At 42.3% G+C, this 12,220-nt stretch overlaps 1 protein-coding gene across 26 annotated transcripts in view; it reads right to left on the reverse strand.

The window, feature by feature from the left end:
* The window catches only part of CACNA1D (calcium voltage-gated channel subunit alpha1 D), a 186,600-nt gene extending 181,504 nt beyond the window's left edge, over window positions 1-5,096 (reverse strand). For 12 of the 26 annotated variants that reach the window (XM_083795894.1, XM_083795883.1, XM_083795893.1 and 9 more), the window contains exons 1-2: window positions 4,156-5,092; window positions 1,997-2,315 (exon numbers count right to left, since the gene is read on the reverse strand). In XM_083795894.1, the coding sequence (XP_083652020.1) occupies window positions 1,997-2,315; window positions 4,156-4,198 (362 nt within the window). In that variant the 5' untranslated portion in view covers window positions 4,199-5,092. Of the gene's footprint in view, window positions 1-1,996; window positions 2,316-4,155 lie in introns of all 26 variants that reach the window. The other 14 variants (XM_083795895.1, XM_083795896.1, XM_083795887.1 and 11 more) reach the window with 4 other exon arrangements.
* Window positions 5,097-12,220: the final 7,124 nt, after the last annotated feature.

Raw genomic sequence — 12,220 nt, forward strand, 5'->3', positions numbered from 1 at the left:
AACAAATCACAACTGTTCTCTTGTAGAGAGCTAGAATGTTGTGTAACGCACACAGAAAACTCTGAGCCCCTTTCAGCTGTCTTGGACAGCTGAACACCTGAACAGTTTTGCTTTGGCCAGAACCGATGAAAGGTTAGGTGAGTAGACTGGCTAAGAGAATATCATTGCTGGCTTGGCAGCCATACATACTGGGAGGCTTTAGGCTTTCACACGGGATGGCAGGAACTACAGCTACACTTTTAACACCATGTCTAGATGAATACAGTTGAAATCTGGAGATATTTTTCCTCCAGGAAAAGAAAGATATTTCTTAAAATTCAGCCTTATGAAGTTTATCCTCCAGCTTATCATCAATTTGCCTTTCACTGAGTAATATTTAATTATCTTCTTCTAACTAAAAATATGGAGGTACTCAGATGAAACTACCTTTGGAAGTTTGGAAACAAAGTATTTGGGGCTTGACTTTTTTCCCCCCTCAATTCAGTGCACAGTTTCCTCATATATGTCCATAAAATTTCCATAAAAGATTGAGCAAAGAGCACTGAATATAATCTTTGTTTCCTCAAAAACAATTTTGTAAATTTAGAATAGACTTTTTATGACAAAAACACCTATTAATCTCACGTACCCATTAAGATCTTGTAAATTTCGTTTGTTGGCATCTCAGTTTGTAACCTCAAGGGCTGAGTTTACCTTCACAAAAGCCCATCAACATCAACAGTCATTACAAAATAAAGTTAGAATACACATCTCAACAAGCAGTGTTCTCCAGACTGAAGTGGACAATACCAGCGCAAGACTGACAAGCTTGTTTTATGATACAGTGCTAGCGGGGCAAATTCTGCCCTGAGTTATTCCACTCTAGACCCATAGTAATTTCATTTCACTGACCTTAGCCAAGGAGATGCCAATTTACTGAAATTAGTTGGACTTCTACCAGTTTAAATGAAAGTGGAATCTGTTTCACTATCTTTAATTAAGTTCAAAGAATTGGAAAAAAAAACAAGCCCTATAAATGAGGAATATTTCCTACTGAAAGTGGTTGGGTGCGCTGCTTAAAATAACAAAATGAATTTTACTTTGTTAGTCTACTCTCCTGAACAGCTGTCTCCTGCTACAGGGATATTGTCACAACTAACAGGCAAGTGTTTTTCTCCTTGTACTTCAACAAAGCTTCATTCTCTATTTCAAAATTTTTCTTGAGAATTAAACAATATACCAAATCTACATGCTCTTTGTTCTTCCAAAGAAATCCACATTCTTCCAAATCAGAACCACTGAACAGAAGATAAAGCAATCTTTCCAAGCACTCACATCATCATGAGCACAGGCCAGTATACCTGATCTTGAATCTACAGCTGGACGAGCTTCCAAATGTTTGGTGGCAGACATATGTTGTAAATCTTCAGGCATTCGTATGTAATTACAGTGAATCTGTACTTTAGCTGAAAGCCTTCCTCACATTTAGCAATTGGAAAACATAATTTTGAAATAACTTCTACATTCATTCTACATCTACATACATTAGCCTTAACACCCCATCACTATATAGAAGATAAGGGTTTGATATCTTAGGTCAAAGGTCATCTCCCAGTTAAAACCATTAGATGCACTCCTGTCTATTCAGCCTTATTTGAAAAAGCAATGAATTACATATAGAGATTTGCTGGAATATAACGTAGGCTTGCAAATGCAAAAAGTTAAGGTCAGAACATGTTCCCCTCTCCCCCTAAGAACAAATGAACAGCTATGAGCTCTTCCCTGTCTTACTTTAATGAAACAATACTCTACATAATTATGACACAGATTAAGAGGCTATTATTAACAGCAATTTACACAAAATTAACTACCATTAACATTAATGAGAGTTACCCACACACAGTTAAGTGAACTAACGCATTAGCTGTGACACTATCAGACATGGCAATACAATTCCTTTGATCTATCTGGAAAACTCAAGGAACAGATGGTAAAATGAAACTGCATCAAAGGATACTTCCATTCTACTAGACTGATGCAGGCTCTTCGTATTGGGTTGTTGAGGGATAAACAGAAAAGGGCACGGGGTGGCCGACTATTAGACGTATTACCCTGTTTTTTGCTCTTGGCATATTGCTGGCGTTTTCTTTGGGACAGAGATCCTACAGGCTGGGTTGTGGTGGTACTCATATTTTGGGCAGCCTTTGCTTGCCTAGCAGCATCAATTGCAGCTTGCCAAGACAGAACAGTTTGCTTGGATGGTGCTGAACTGTTTGACTGAGTAGTTGGTCCGTCACCAGGGAGAGGAATTCTGGTGCTACTTGCATAGTTCGCCTCTGTGAGAGAAAAGGAAAAAAAAGTACTTGTTTATAACTTTTTATGCTAGAATGTGTCACAGTGTTTTTGATGAAAAGATTATTTTAAGACCTCTTGCTGGTGTGATGCTTATATTACGTATACTATAGAGCATAAGCACATGTGTATGTATGTATGTGTACATATATACATGATTGAATATACAGGTATGAGTGTATATATGTGATTCAACAGTAGCCAAAAGGTCTCAGGAACCAGTATTAATTTCAAGTTTAACCTAAGTGTCAAGGCAAGTGCTACGCAAGCACTTCACATTTTGATTGTTTTTTTTGTTTTTTTTTTTTCCTTCACAAACCGGATGGCAGCTCTTCTGTCAGCACAATAATGCAATAAAACATACCTCCTCCTAACGACCAACTGGGCTGTGGTGCCTCAGCATTTACTATTTCCTCACCTCATCCTGGTCAAAGGAGTAGTCGTTTAATCCTTGCACATTTTTCGATTGAGAACAACCAAGTGTACACCTCTTCCCCCAAAACAAAAACCCCAGAAGTCCTGGAAGCAAGTTAAATTTCACACTGTTCCGTATTCTCAAATAAAAATGCCTCCCACACAGGAAAACATAATATTGTCTGGTGGTAAATATGTTCATAAAGCCCTGCTATCTTGCACGCCAGAAATTACACCCGTCAAACTACTGTAAAGGAATTTTATTTTATTTCTGCTTTTTCACAAGGTGTCACAAAATAAATCGCACCTTCTAAATAATATTTTAAGGTCTTTTTTTATCCCGGATGACAGCAAAGCAGGCAAAACACCACCTCCTCGCACAGCTCTTTCCTCGCGAGCTCCCTGACTAGAGCAGCAGAGCCTCCTCCTACATGCACCTGTAGGAAGGAGACGCTCCTAAGTCAAACCCAAAACTTGAAGATGCCTGGGTGGGGAAAAAATGGAGGAACGGCACAGCATACGCGCAGGGAACCGGGGCTGACAGGCGGAACGGCAGCGAAACGCATCCATCTACCCGGGCAGGAGGGGAAAACACCTCCCCAGCGACTGCCGCTCGCCGAGCAGCGGAGCCTCGGGGCTCGTCAGCCCAGCCCTCCGGTCACCTCCCGTCGCCTCCCCGGCGGGGGCAGCGCAGACCGGGGCCGCCTCAGCCCCTCACGCGCCGCCGGTCCCAGGCTCGGCCTCGGCCGCCGCCGCCGCCGCCTGCGTGAGGGGCGGCCGCGGGGGGCGCGCTAAGATGGCTCCCGGCCGGAGCTCACCCGGCGGCAGCGGGGCAGAGCTGCCCGCCCGCACCTGGGGCTGCCCGGGGGCAGCGCGGCTTCTCGGGGGCGGCGGTGTCAATCGCGGCGTTTTTCACTGGATTCCTTTTTTTTTTTTTTTAAAAGCGACGGCACAGACATCTCTCCCCGCCTGCCTCCCGGGATGCTACGAAACGTGGCTCGGCGCAAATAACTCCCCGATCCGCGCAGCCATCCCTCGGGTTCTTCAACACGAGAGGAACAAAGCCCGAGCGCACCGTGCCCCCCGTGCCCCGCTGCATCCCTCCCACCTCCAAATTACTGCCCCTGGGAGGGGGGCTTAAACCTTAAACCCAGCTGCGGGGGACGTGGCGGAGCCCCCAGCAGTCGCGTCTCCCCGAGCCCCGACGGCACCCCGATCCCTCCTGTCTTCGCCCCCTGCCCCCACCCCCCCCCGGCTCCCGGTCCCCTCCCCACCCCAAACCTGCCCCATCCTCACCCCTCCCCTCCCTCCCTAATCCCCGTCTCCCAAATCCCTCATAAATCCTCCCCCGCTGCCCCCCCTCCCCTCAGCCCCGGGCATGCTGCTGCCGCTGCCCTTGCTGGCTCTTACCTTCTGGGTGCTGCTCCGGCTGCTGCTGCTGGTGGTGGTGCATTATTCTCAGTTTCTCCAGCGTATGAGAGGAAAAAGGAAAAAAAAAAGAAAAAAAAAAAAAGGGCCGAGATGCCCCCCACCCACCCCGAGCCAGGTGTGCGCTGCCCCTGCGCTCCCGCTACCCGACCCCCATGGTAGTGACTAGCGACGCGCGAGGGGCTGCTCCTCCTCCTGCTGCTGCTGCCGCCGCTTCTTCGCCGCTGCCAAATCCCTCAGAGTTTGGGCCAACATGACACTCACATCCGGGTGACACGGGATCTCTCCATCCCTAGCAACCCGGCTGCTGCCGCCGCCAGCTCCTCAGTCCCCCTCCTGCCGCTGCCGCCTGCTCCCGGTCCCCCTCCTCCCGGTGCCGCTCCTCCTCAGCGCCCTCCCGCCGCCACCACGCCGTTAACTCCCTCGCTGCTGCCGCCGCCGCCGCCACCTGCTGCTCCCTGGGCCGGGCCGGGCCGAGCGGGGGCGCGGAGCTGCTCTTTAATCTCCCGGAGCTCCGGCACGGCGAACAGAGCCGCCGCCGCCGCCTCAAGCCGGCCGCGATCTCGCCTCACCTGCTTGCCGCCCCTCAGCCCTCCCTCAGGCGCCCCGCCGCCATCTCGGCCCCCGGCCGGGCGGCAGGGGCCGGGGGAGCCGCCCGGGACGGCCCCGCACAGCGGTGTCGCCCCCTCCGTGTCCCCGCACCGCCGGGCCCCTCAGCTCCGCTCGGGCTGGTCAACCTGTTGAAGCGTCTCCCAGCCGACCCCGACCATTTCAGATCATTCCCTGAACACTTCCAATAAATCTTTTTGAAAATATTTCGTTTTCGGCGTCAGCTTTCAGTAGAAAAAGACAAAGCCTGTAATTTCGTTTTTGTTTTATTGGTCTCGAAGCGCAGAAGCCCTGCGTGCTGGTGCGCAGGACTGGAGCAGCCAGAGATGTGGTACGAAGAAGTCGTGCCAACGAGGGCAGCTGCCCTCAGTTACTGAAGGAAGGGACTTCAGCCACTGGGAAAAGTAATTAACGAAACAGGTAAGAACTATACACATTCAAAACTAAATTAATACTTGAAAGCTAAACTTGGACTTCTCTGCAGTTAATGCTTTCTGATTTGTTAAGTGTATTTCAAATTTTTTTTCCAAACCATCATCAAACACAATGGCTTTGAACCTTTGGCAAATGTGTTTTCTGTTAAGAAAACATTTCAGCAAAACTACCACTAGCCCTTTTTCTTCTACCACTTTATCTATGTCCCTATCCTCTCTTCTAGCTATCCTTCATCCACAATTAGTTTCATCTAATTAATAAGAAGCAAAAACTACACACCAGAATTAGAAGAAGAGCAATAAAACCTTGGCTTTGCAGGCATCCTCCAGTTTTATAAGAAGTTCTGCTTGGTGGAGTCTATCCCCTTTGGTGTTATCTTTGTGAGTTAAAATTAATATTAAAAAAATAATACCAAAATTTATTCAGGAGTACCCACAGACAAGTCCTCCAACAAGAAGAAATCTTCCACCTCCCTGCCACTTCCTAGCCTCTGTCCAAGGATTTCCCTTTTTCTGACCTTACTGATCTGATTCATCAGCCAATCTGCTGCTTGGGAGGTTGGTTTAGGCAGGAAGGTACCACTGCCAGTTAAGAGGCTTGTATTATTAGAGCACATGTTTCCTGATGAAAACTTAGCAGTCTATGTACCTGGGTTACTGCCTTAAAGATCCATAAAAGTCAGGGCAATGTTTGGTCTTGACAGTCAGGTATTCAGGTGGCAAAGATGCTTGGTGCATCTTCAAAAGCACCTGACTAAAGAAGGGTAGCCTAACAAGCACTGGAAGCAGGCACCTAAATCACTTACAGAAAACGAGGTGCCCAACCTGCTTAGTTGCTTAGTACTTTTACAAGTCTAGATTCAGGTATCTCACTCTTTTTTTTTTTTTTTTTGAATAAGGCATATGAAGCTCAGCACTGAGATGCTATTAACAAATTCATAACTAATAAGGCCTGGATCTAACATACGCAAAAAGCATCCTAAAGAAAAAGGCTGCCTCCTTTGCAGAAGTCCATGAAACTCCTGGCTTTTGGCCTTGCCAGTGCTGCTTTTCTAATCCCCAGTCCTCCTGATGATGCGTAGCACTATGTAGTGGAAGCTGCCAAATACTCCCCAAAAATAAACTTTGTGAGCCTCCCAGTGAAATGAAGAAACCTTGCTTCCTAGTTGGTCCAAAACCATAAGCATATATTTCTGTTTATTTCAAAGCTGTCTGGCATTTTTTTGCCAAATCAAATTATCAACTATATTTTTGAAATCAAAATTACAGTTACAAAAAAGAAATGCAAGTCCTTTTAGAGTTTCAAGAAAGTATTCAAGAATGCTGATACTGTTTAGTCACAAAAGTGCTAATTACTGAAGCCATTAATTATCTAAACAGCTATTTGCCCTCTTCTTCTAGAAACTAGTGTCTAATCATTTCACTAACATTGCTTCACTTTTATGTCACTTAGATATTAGTTACTCATTCCTGAATGAAATGGCTGGCGTTATATTCATGCTTTAGAATGTGTACCAGCTACCATAATAAGTGATGAGACTTTGAATGAAAACAACCCATATTCAGAGAAAAAATATGGATGAATGTCCTCATCTGTCATATGCTCGACGCTATACCATTGTCAGTGTACTTTCTTTATATGTTAAGTAACAGGGTGGGAAATGGATATGGTCACTATTACCATTTATTTGTTGCAGTGTTGCCACTCACTTATTATCGTTTTCCCCTTGGTAACATTCATTGCTTTTCAGGGGCTTGTTCTCTGTAAAGGAAAGAGGTAACCAAAGAAGCATCCTCTTAAGCACATCTTAGAAGCACAAGGAAGTCCATTAAGAATTCAAGAGTGATGTGTTCAAGGCTAAACCCACTTAAGCAAAACCTCGGCCACCTATGAACTTGTGGAGCAGTGCGCAGCAAAACTGCGCAGCCGTTCATTGCAGGAAGAAGGAACAGGTCCTGTTGTAATACAGTTGCAAGTGTGGGAGGCAGTCACGTAACAAATACATAATTTTATAAAATGTGAAGCAGCAGAACTAGCCTAGTCCATTAACAAGCAGGCAATTCTCACTCGTGCGTTAATCCATTATTCTATTAGTTCAGCTGAAGTTATTATTATACATACATACACTAACCTATCACTACCCTTACACACAGAAGGAATATTTTAATGAAATATGGCCATGCTGAGAGCAAGGATTTGCAGAATTCATTCTCATCCACATTATGTATTTCTGTCTAACTTTGCATACAGTTTCATATGCATTCACTTTTTCTTTTTGCCTGAAGACTTCTATTTTCATTCTTCTCGCCTGAAGGATGATAGAGCTACAGTTTGAGTTTGAAGACGTTTTTCAAATTTTTATCTAAAAATGATCATAATGAAACTTAAGGATGTCCTTATATTGCCTGTCAGATCAGTGAATATCATCTTTCTGATGTCAGTACAAGTAACAAGTAAGAGCTAAAGCACTTAAAATAGCACTTTGTTATTATGAGTGTAGTTTATGCGGAAAACTATAGAAAGCACATGCTTCTAAAAGCCTACTAACTGAGATCTCAAAAATAGACAAAAATGTGCATGTATGGATTTTAAAATATAAGAATCCACTACAGAATAAAGATGATGAGGAGAAGGAGTAACTATCCATTTTATTGACCTTATCCATACTCTAGATTTAATATGTAAAATATCTTCCACACGGAAACAGCACCAAATTTTGATTTGCCCTCTACAAAATAGGCTTTTACATCTTCACATAATAGTTTTTTATTAATGTGGGTGAGGAGAATATCCTAATATGAAGTATAATTCTGATTTTCTTTTCTCCTATTTAGAATGTGACAAAAAATAATTCAAGATATAAAAAACCTACCACACTGAAGCCTTACCATTTCCATATAAGCTTACCAAAAATACAAATTTTTGAAAGCAAAATGTAAATGAAGCGAGTTACACTAATTCTGTCTAGCGGGAGATCTAGCTGTACATTTAGTGAAAAGAAATATCACTGTGAAAACTTGTAAACAAATAGGGAGGACAGGAAAGAGGAAAGGCAAGGGGTTGCACAGACAATGCTCTTTTCATTTGTTTGGCTGAACAACAGCCTCAAGTATGTCTCATTGCCTGTGAATTAAAGAAATGGCTGGTGGTCTCTATTAATGCTTACCAACTCAACAAAATTAATTTTTCCCATCCTTTCACAAAACATCATATAATGATACCCAGATACTAAGGGAGAACTGCAAACTTGATTTTGAACGAAACAATCCATGAATATGTCTCTGAAACTATATTTTTCCTTTTTGCTATATGCAAGTAAAAAGTGTAGTATGCTCTGAACATATTCAGGATCTGTTAAATTTAAAATCCAGTTGGACTTTTTCAAAACAAATTACTAAGAATGTAATGAAATGAGTTTTTCTGACTAATTAGATTCTTTGGCTTTCTGTGGCTTCAATTAGGACGCAATTACTCAACACAGTTTATGTTCCTCCATCAGTTCTCTCTCTTAGCTCTAGCTCTTCTTTTTCACTATTTTAGGGTTTACCATATCTCTACACTAACTTGCTTTGAATATTTGACCAGAAATAAACCCTCTTTGAAGTTACCCCATATTCTGTTATTCCTTATCTGGAAGCTTCATTTCCTAATAGTCTTCTTTCTCATCTTCTCTCTCTTCTCTTCTTATCTACTGTCATGGATTCTCTTCACATTTTTCTCCAGTGATTCCCCATTACTACTAAATATTTTCCACCCTGTGTGTTATCCACCTTTCAGAACGCTTACATTCCTATGCCAGTCCTGGACATTTGAGGCCCAGGTGAATTTGCTTTGGTGGGCATTAGACCAGGTTCCTAGCCAGAAATTATTTCCACCTGTATCACTGTGCTAGAAAGGTGAACTGAAGTGGTGACAGCAAGACTACATCACCTTAAATTTAGAGTATCCATATTTAGGGTAGAAAATATTTAAACTGTTGACTGCATGAACACATTTCAAACTGTCATTTAAGTAGATTCAGAATTTTCTCAGAAGAGTTTCATCTCTATTTTTAGTGCTCAGTAGAATGATGATTTCACAGATGGGCAACATAGCCAGCTACCAAAAAAATTCCACTACACATAATTGTGCTTGAAAATGTCACAGCAAAATGGACGGATGACTCACAGTATCAGCACATGTGCCTCATGCAAACAAATAACTTTTATAAATACAAGCCACACTCCAGCTTCTGCAGGATATTCTGGCAGTGGCTTGTGATGGCGCTTGAAAACCCCACTCTGGAGGCTGGAAGACTGCTAAAAACCGCACGGGTTTGAGACAGAAGCAAGCGTGTCTGAGTGGGGGTTCTCCCACGGCTGCTGCAGGAGACAAGAGCTAGGCAGCAGCAGCCCTCGGCAGGAGCTGGGGAGGGAGCGGGAGAGGAGGAGGCCTGACAGCCTCTGGTGGGAATCCCGGCCTCGGGAGCCTCTCCCATGGCACCCCACGGGAGGCACCGAGGCACTGCCCCAATGCGCTCCACGCCGAGCCCAGCCCAAACGAAGACTTTTGGGCACAATTCCTTGCCCGTCGTACAAAGTCCTTTTGTTTTCTCCTAGGAAAGCACAAAAACGTCCTTTCAAATGTAAACTTACTTTGCGCTTTTAAAACAACTTTTTCTGCTGTGGGGTCTGAGAGCAGGACAAGTAAAATTCATTAGCTCTGCATTAAATATTAAGAAACTGACACTTACAGAGGTCAGGGAAGAAGTGAAAATTCATGTTTCTTAACACACAGCAGAGTACAGAGTGAAATCAAATTCTCAGATCTACCAGTCCCTCCTTCACATGCTAAACACAACACATTACCTGTTTGTTCGTTGTCTTTTTTTCAAAAAGAAGCAAAATGTTCTTTTCTCACCAGATACAGGAAAAATGAACTTCGCAAACTTCTCTGCAGAATTTTTCCCAAAAGGATTTTTTAAATGACTTTCAAAGACATTCCTTGTAAAAAGCATCTCTTGAAGAAGGCAACAGCTGCACGGTTGAGTACACCAAGGTCAAAATATGTCCTACTTCATTCTGTGGCTGCATCATGACACAGTTTCACATGATCTGTTCTTCCTTTTACAGGAATACGCACCACGTAGTGTGTGAGACACCTTACACTTAAAGCATGAAACTGACAGTAAATATTTATATTTATCTTTCATCAGATTAATTAATTTATGTATCCAGCAATGGATAAAACACTAAATGTATTCCAAACTTATTTTGCTGGAAGACAAAATTCTACTGTAGCAAAGGCATGCCAGATTTGCCCATAGACATTTCACAATAAGTAAGGTTAGCAGTAACCACAAGCAAAAGTTTTTTAGTATGCAGGAGCTAACAACGCCTGTAAAAAGAAAGATTTCTGTCTGTGCTAATTGATACCTGCTGGAGGAAATGTACTCCTATCTCTTTGTTGGTGTTGGCACCCCACACTGAAAGAGGAACCACAGATAATAAGAAAATCACAGCTCTAGAAAATGAGGGAGGAGTCAGAGTAATTGCATTAGAAAGGGAAAAATAAAATAAAATAAAATAAAATAAAATAAAATAAAATAAAATAAAATAAAAATAAAATAAAATAAAATAAAATAAAATAAAAATAAAATAAAATAAAATAAAATAAAATAAAATAAAATAAAATAAAATAAAATAAAATAAAATAAAATAAAATAAAATAAAATAAAATAAAATAAAATAAAATAAAACGCCACTGAAGAAAAAGCAAGATTTTCAGATTTGGAGCAAGATTTTAAGGTCTTTTTTTTATAATTTGACACTCTTACAAGCAGATCCATTGAGATGCATTACTCATGGAAGTAAAGGATTGCCATTATTAAATGCTTTAGGAAGTGTGGTATAATCTCAGCAGCAGATGATATGACAATCCCTTTTAAAGTGCCTCGCTAGGTAGAATGGAGACTCATGTAAAGATCCTGTATTTGGCTTTAACATGAACATCTCATATATATATTCAGTCTCTGTTTTTATGGATACCTAAATACATCTACCAGTTGCATTCCTTGTCTCTTTGAATGCTGAAGGATATCCAGGTTGTTACCCTGCCAAAAATCTTTCTCCTTCCTACCTTTATGATTACATCCAACAAAATGCAGAACCACGTTAGGTCAAACCTCTGACAGCCATGCTTTCACTGGAGTTCAAGGAGTTTGAACAGACAAAAGTATAACTATGGAAGTAAAGTAAATATCCTTTCATATCGTAAGACTTCACTGCGCAGCTCTTGACAACACAAAGACCAGCTCAATATATTAGGGAAGCAAATCCCTATAGAAAAGCACCGAGGGATCATGCCAGTAGTAGACAAGGCAATAGAGGAGCTTTCAATCTGTAATAGAGTAGCTGGAAATAAAATTGCTTTAGGACACAGTGGACTCTCCTTTTGTGTTTTTCAGTTAGCAGGTGCAATTATCAAAAGATGTTTGTGGAGTAAGGTTTGTCATCTAGAGGGTTTGGGGTTTGTTTTGCTTTCATCAGAGACAGACAGTGCTGCCCAAGCACATCAAATGAGGATGTGCTATGATGTGTTTAAATTAATGGAAATGTTCCAGATTTGCATCAGATTAGTATTTCTAAAAAACTAGCAAATTCTGTTACACTTTTGCTTCCTTTTGCATGCCCTTGAAACCAACCGAAAATCAGTAAATGCAGCTAAACCTCAATATTCTATAATATTGAAATAAAATAATCACCTGCCTCACACACTTGGCATGTGGACGTAGTTCGCTTATAGCTTTGAACATATGTGTAAAGCTCCTGTTAATGACCACGGAGCTGGCATCTGAATGTCTGGTGCCAGCTCCCGATGAAGGGGGTGTCTCCCATAATGGAGATAGCCTGAGATAGATGACAGACCTGTCAACATAGTCTGCAATTTCAAACACAATAAAGCTCTATTACGCATGCAAAATAAAACTTAGGCTCAGGTGGATTATGGCTTGGGGCTTTTCCAG

Source organism: Anser anser (genome assembly GCF_964211835.1).
Source record: "Anser anser genome assembly, chromosome: 12".
Lineage (NCBI taxonomy): Eukaryota > Metazoa > Chordata > Aves > Anseriformes > Anatidae > Anser > Anser anser.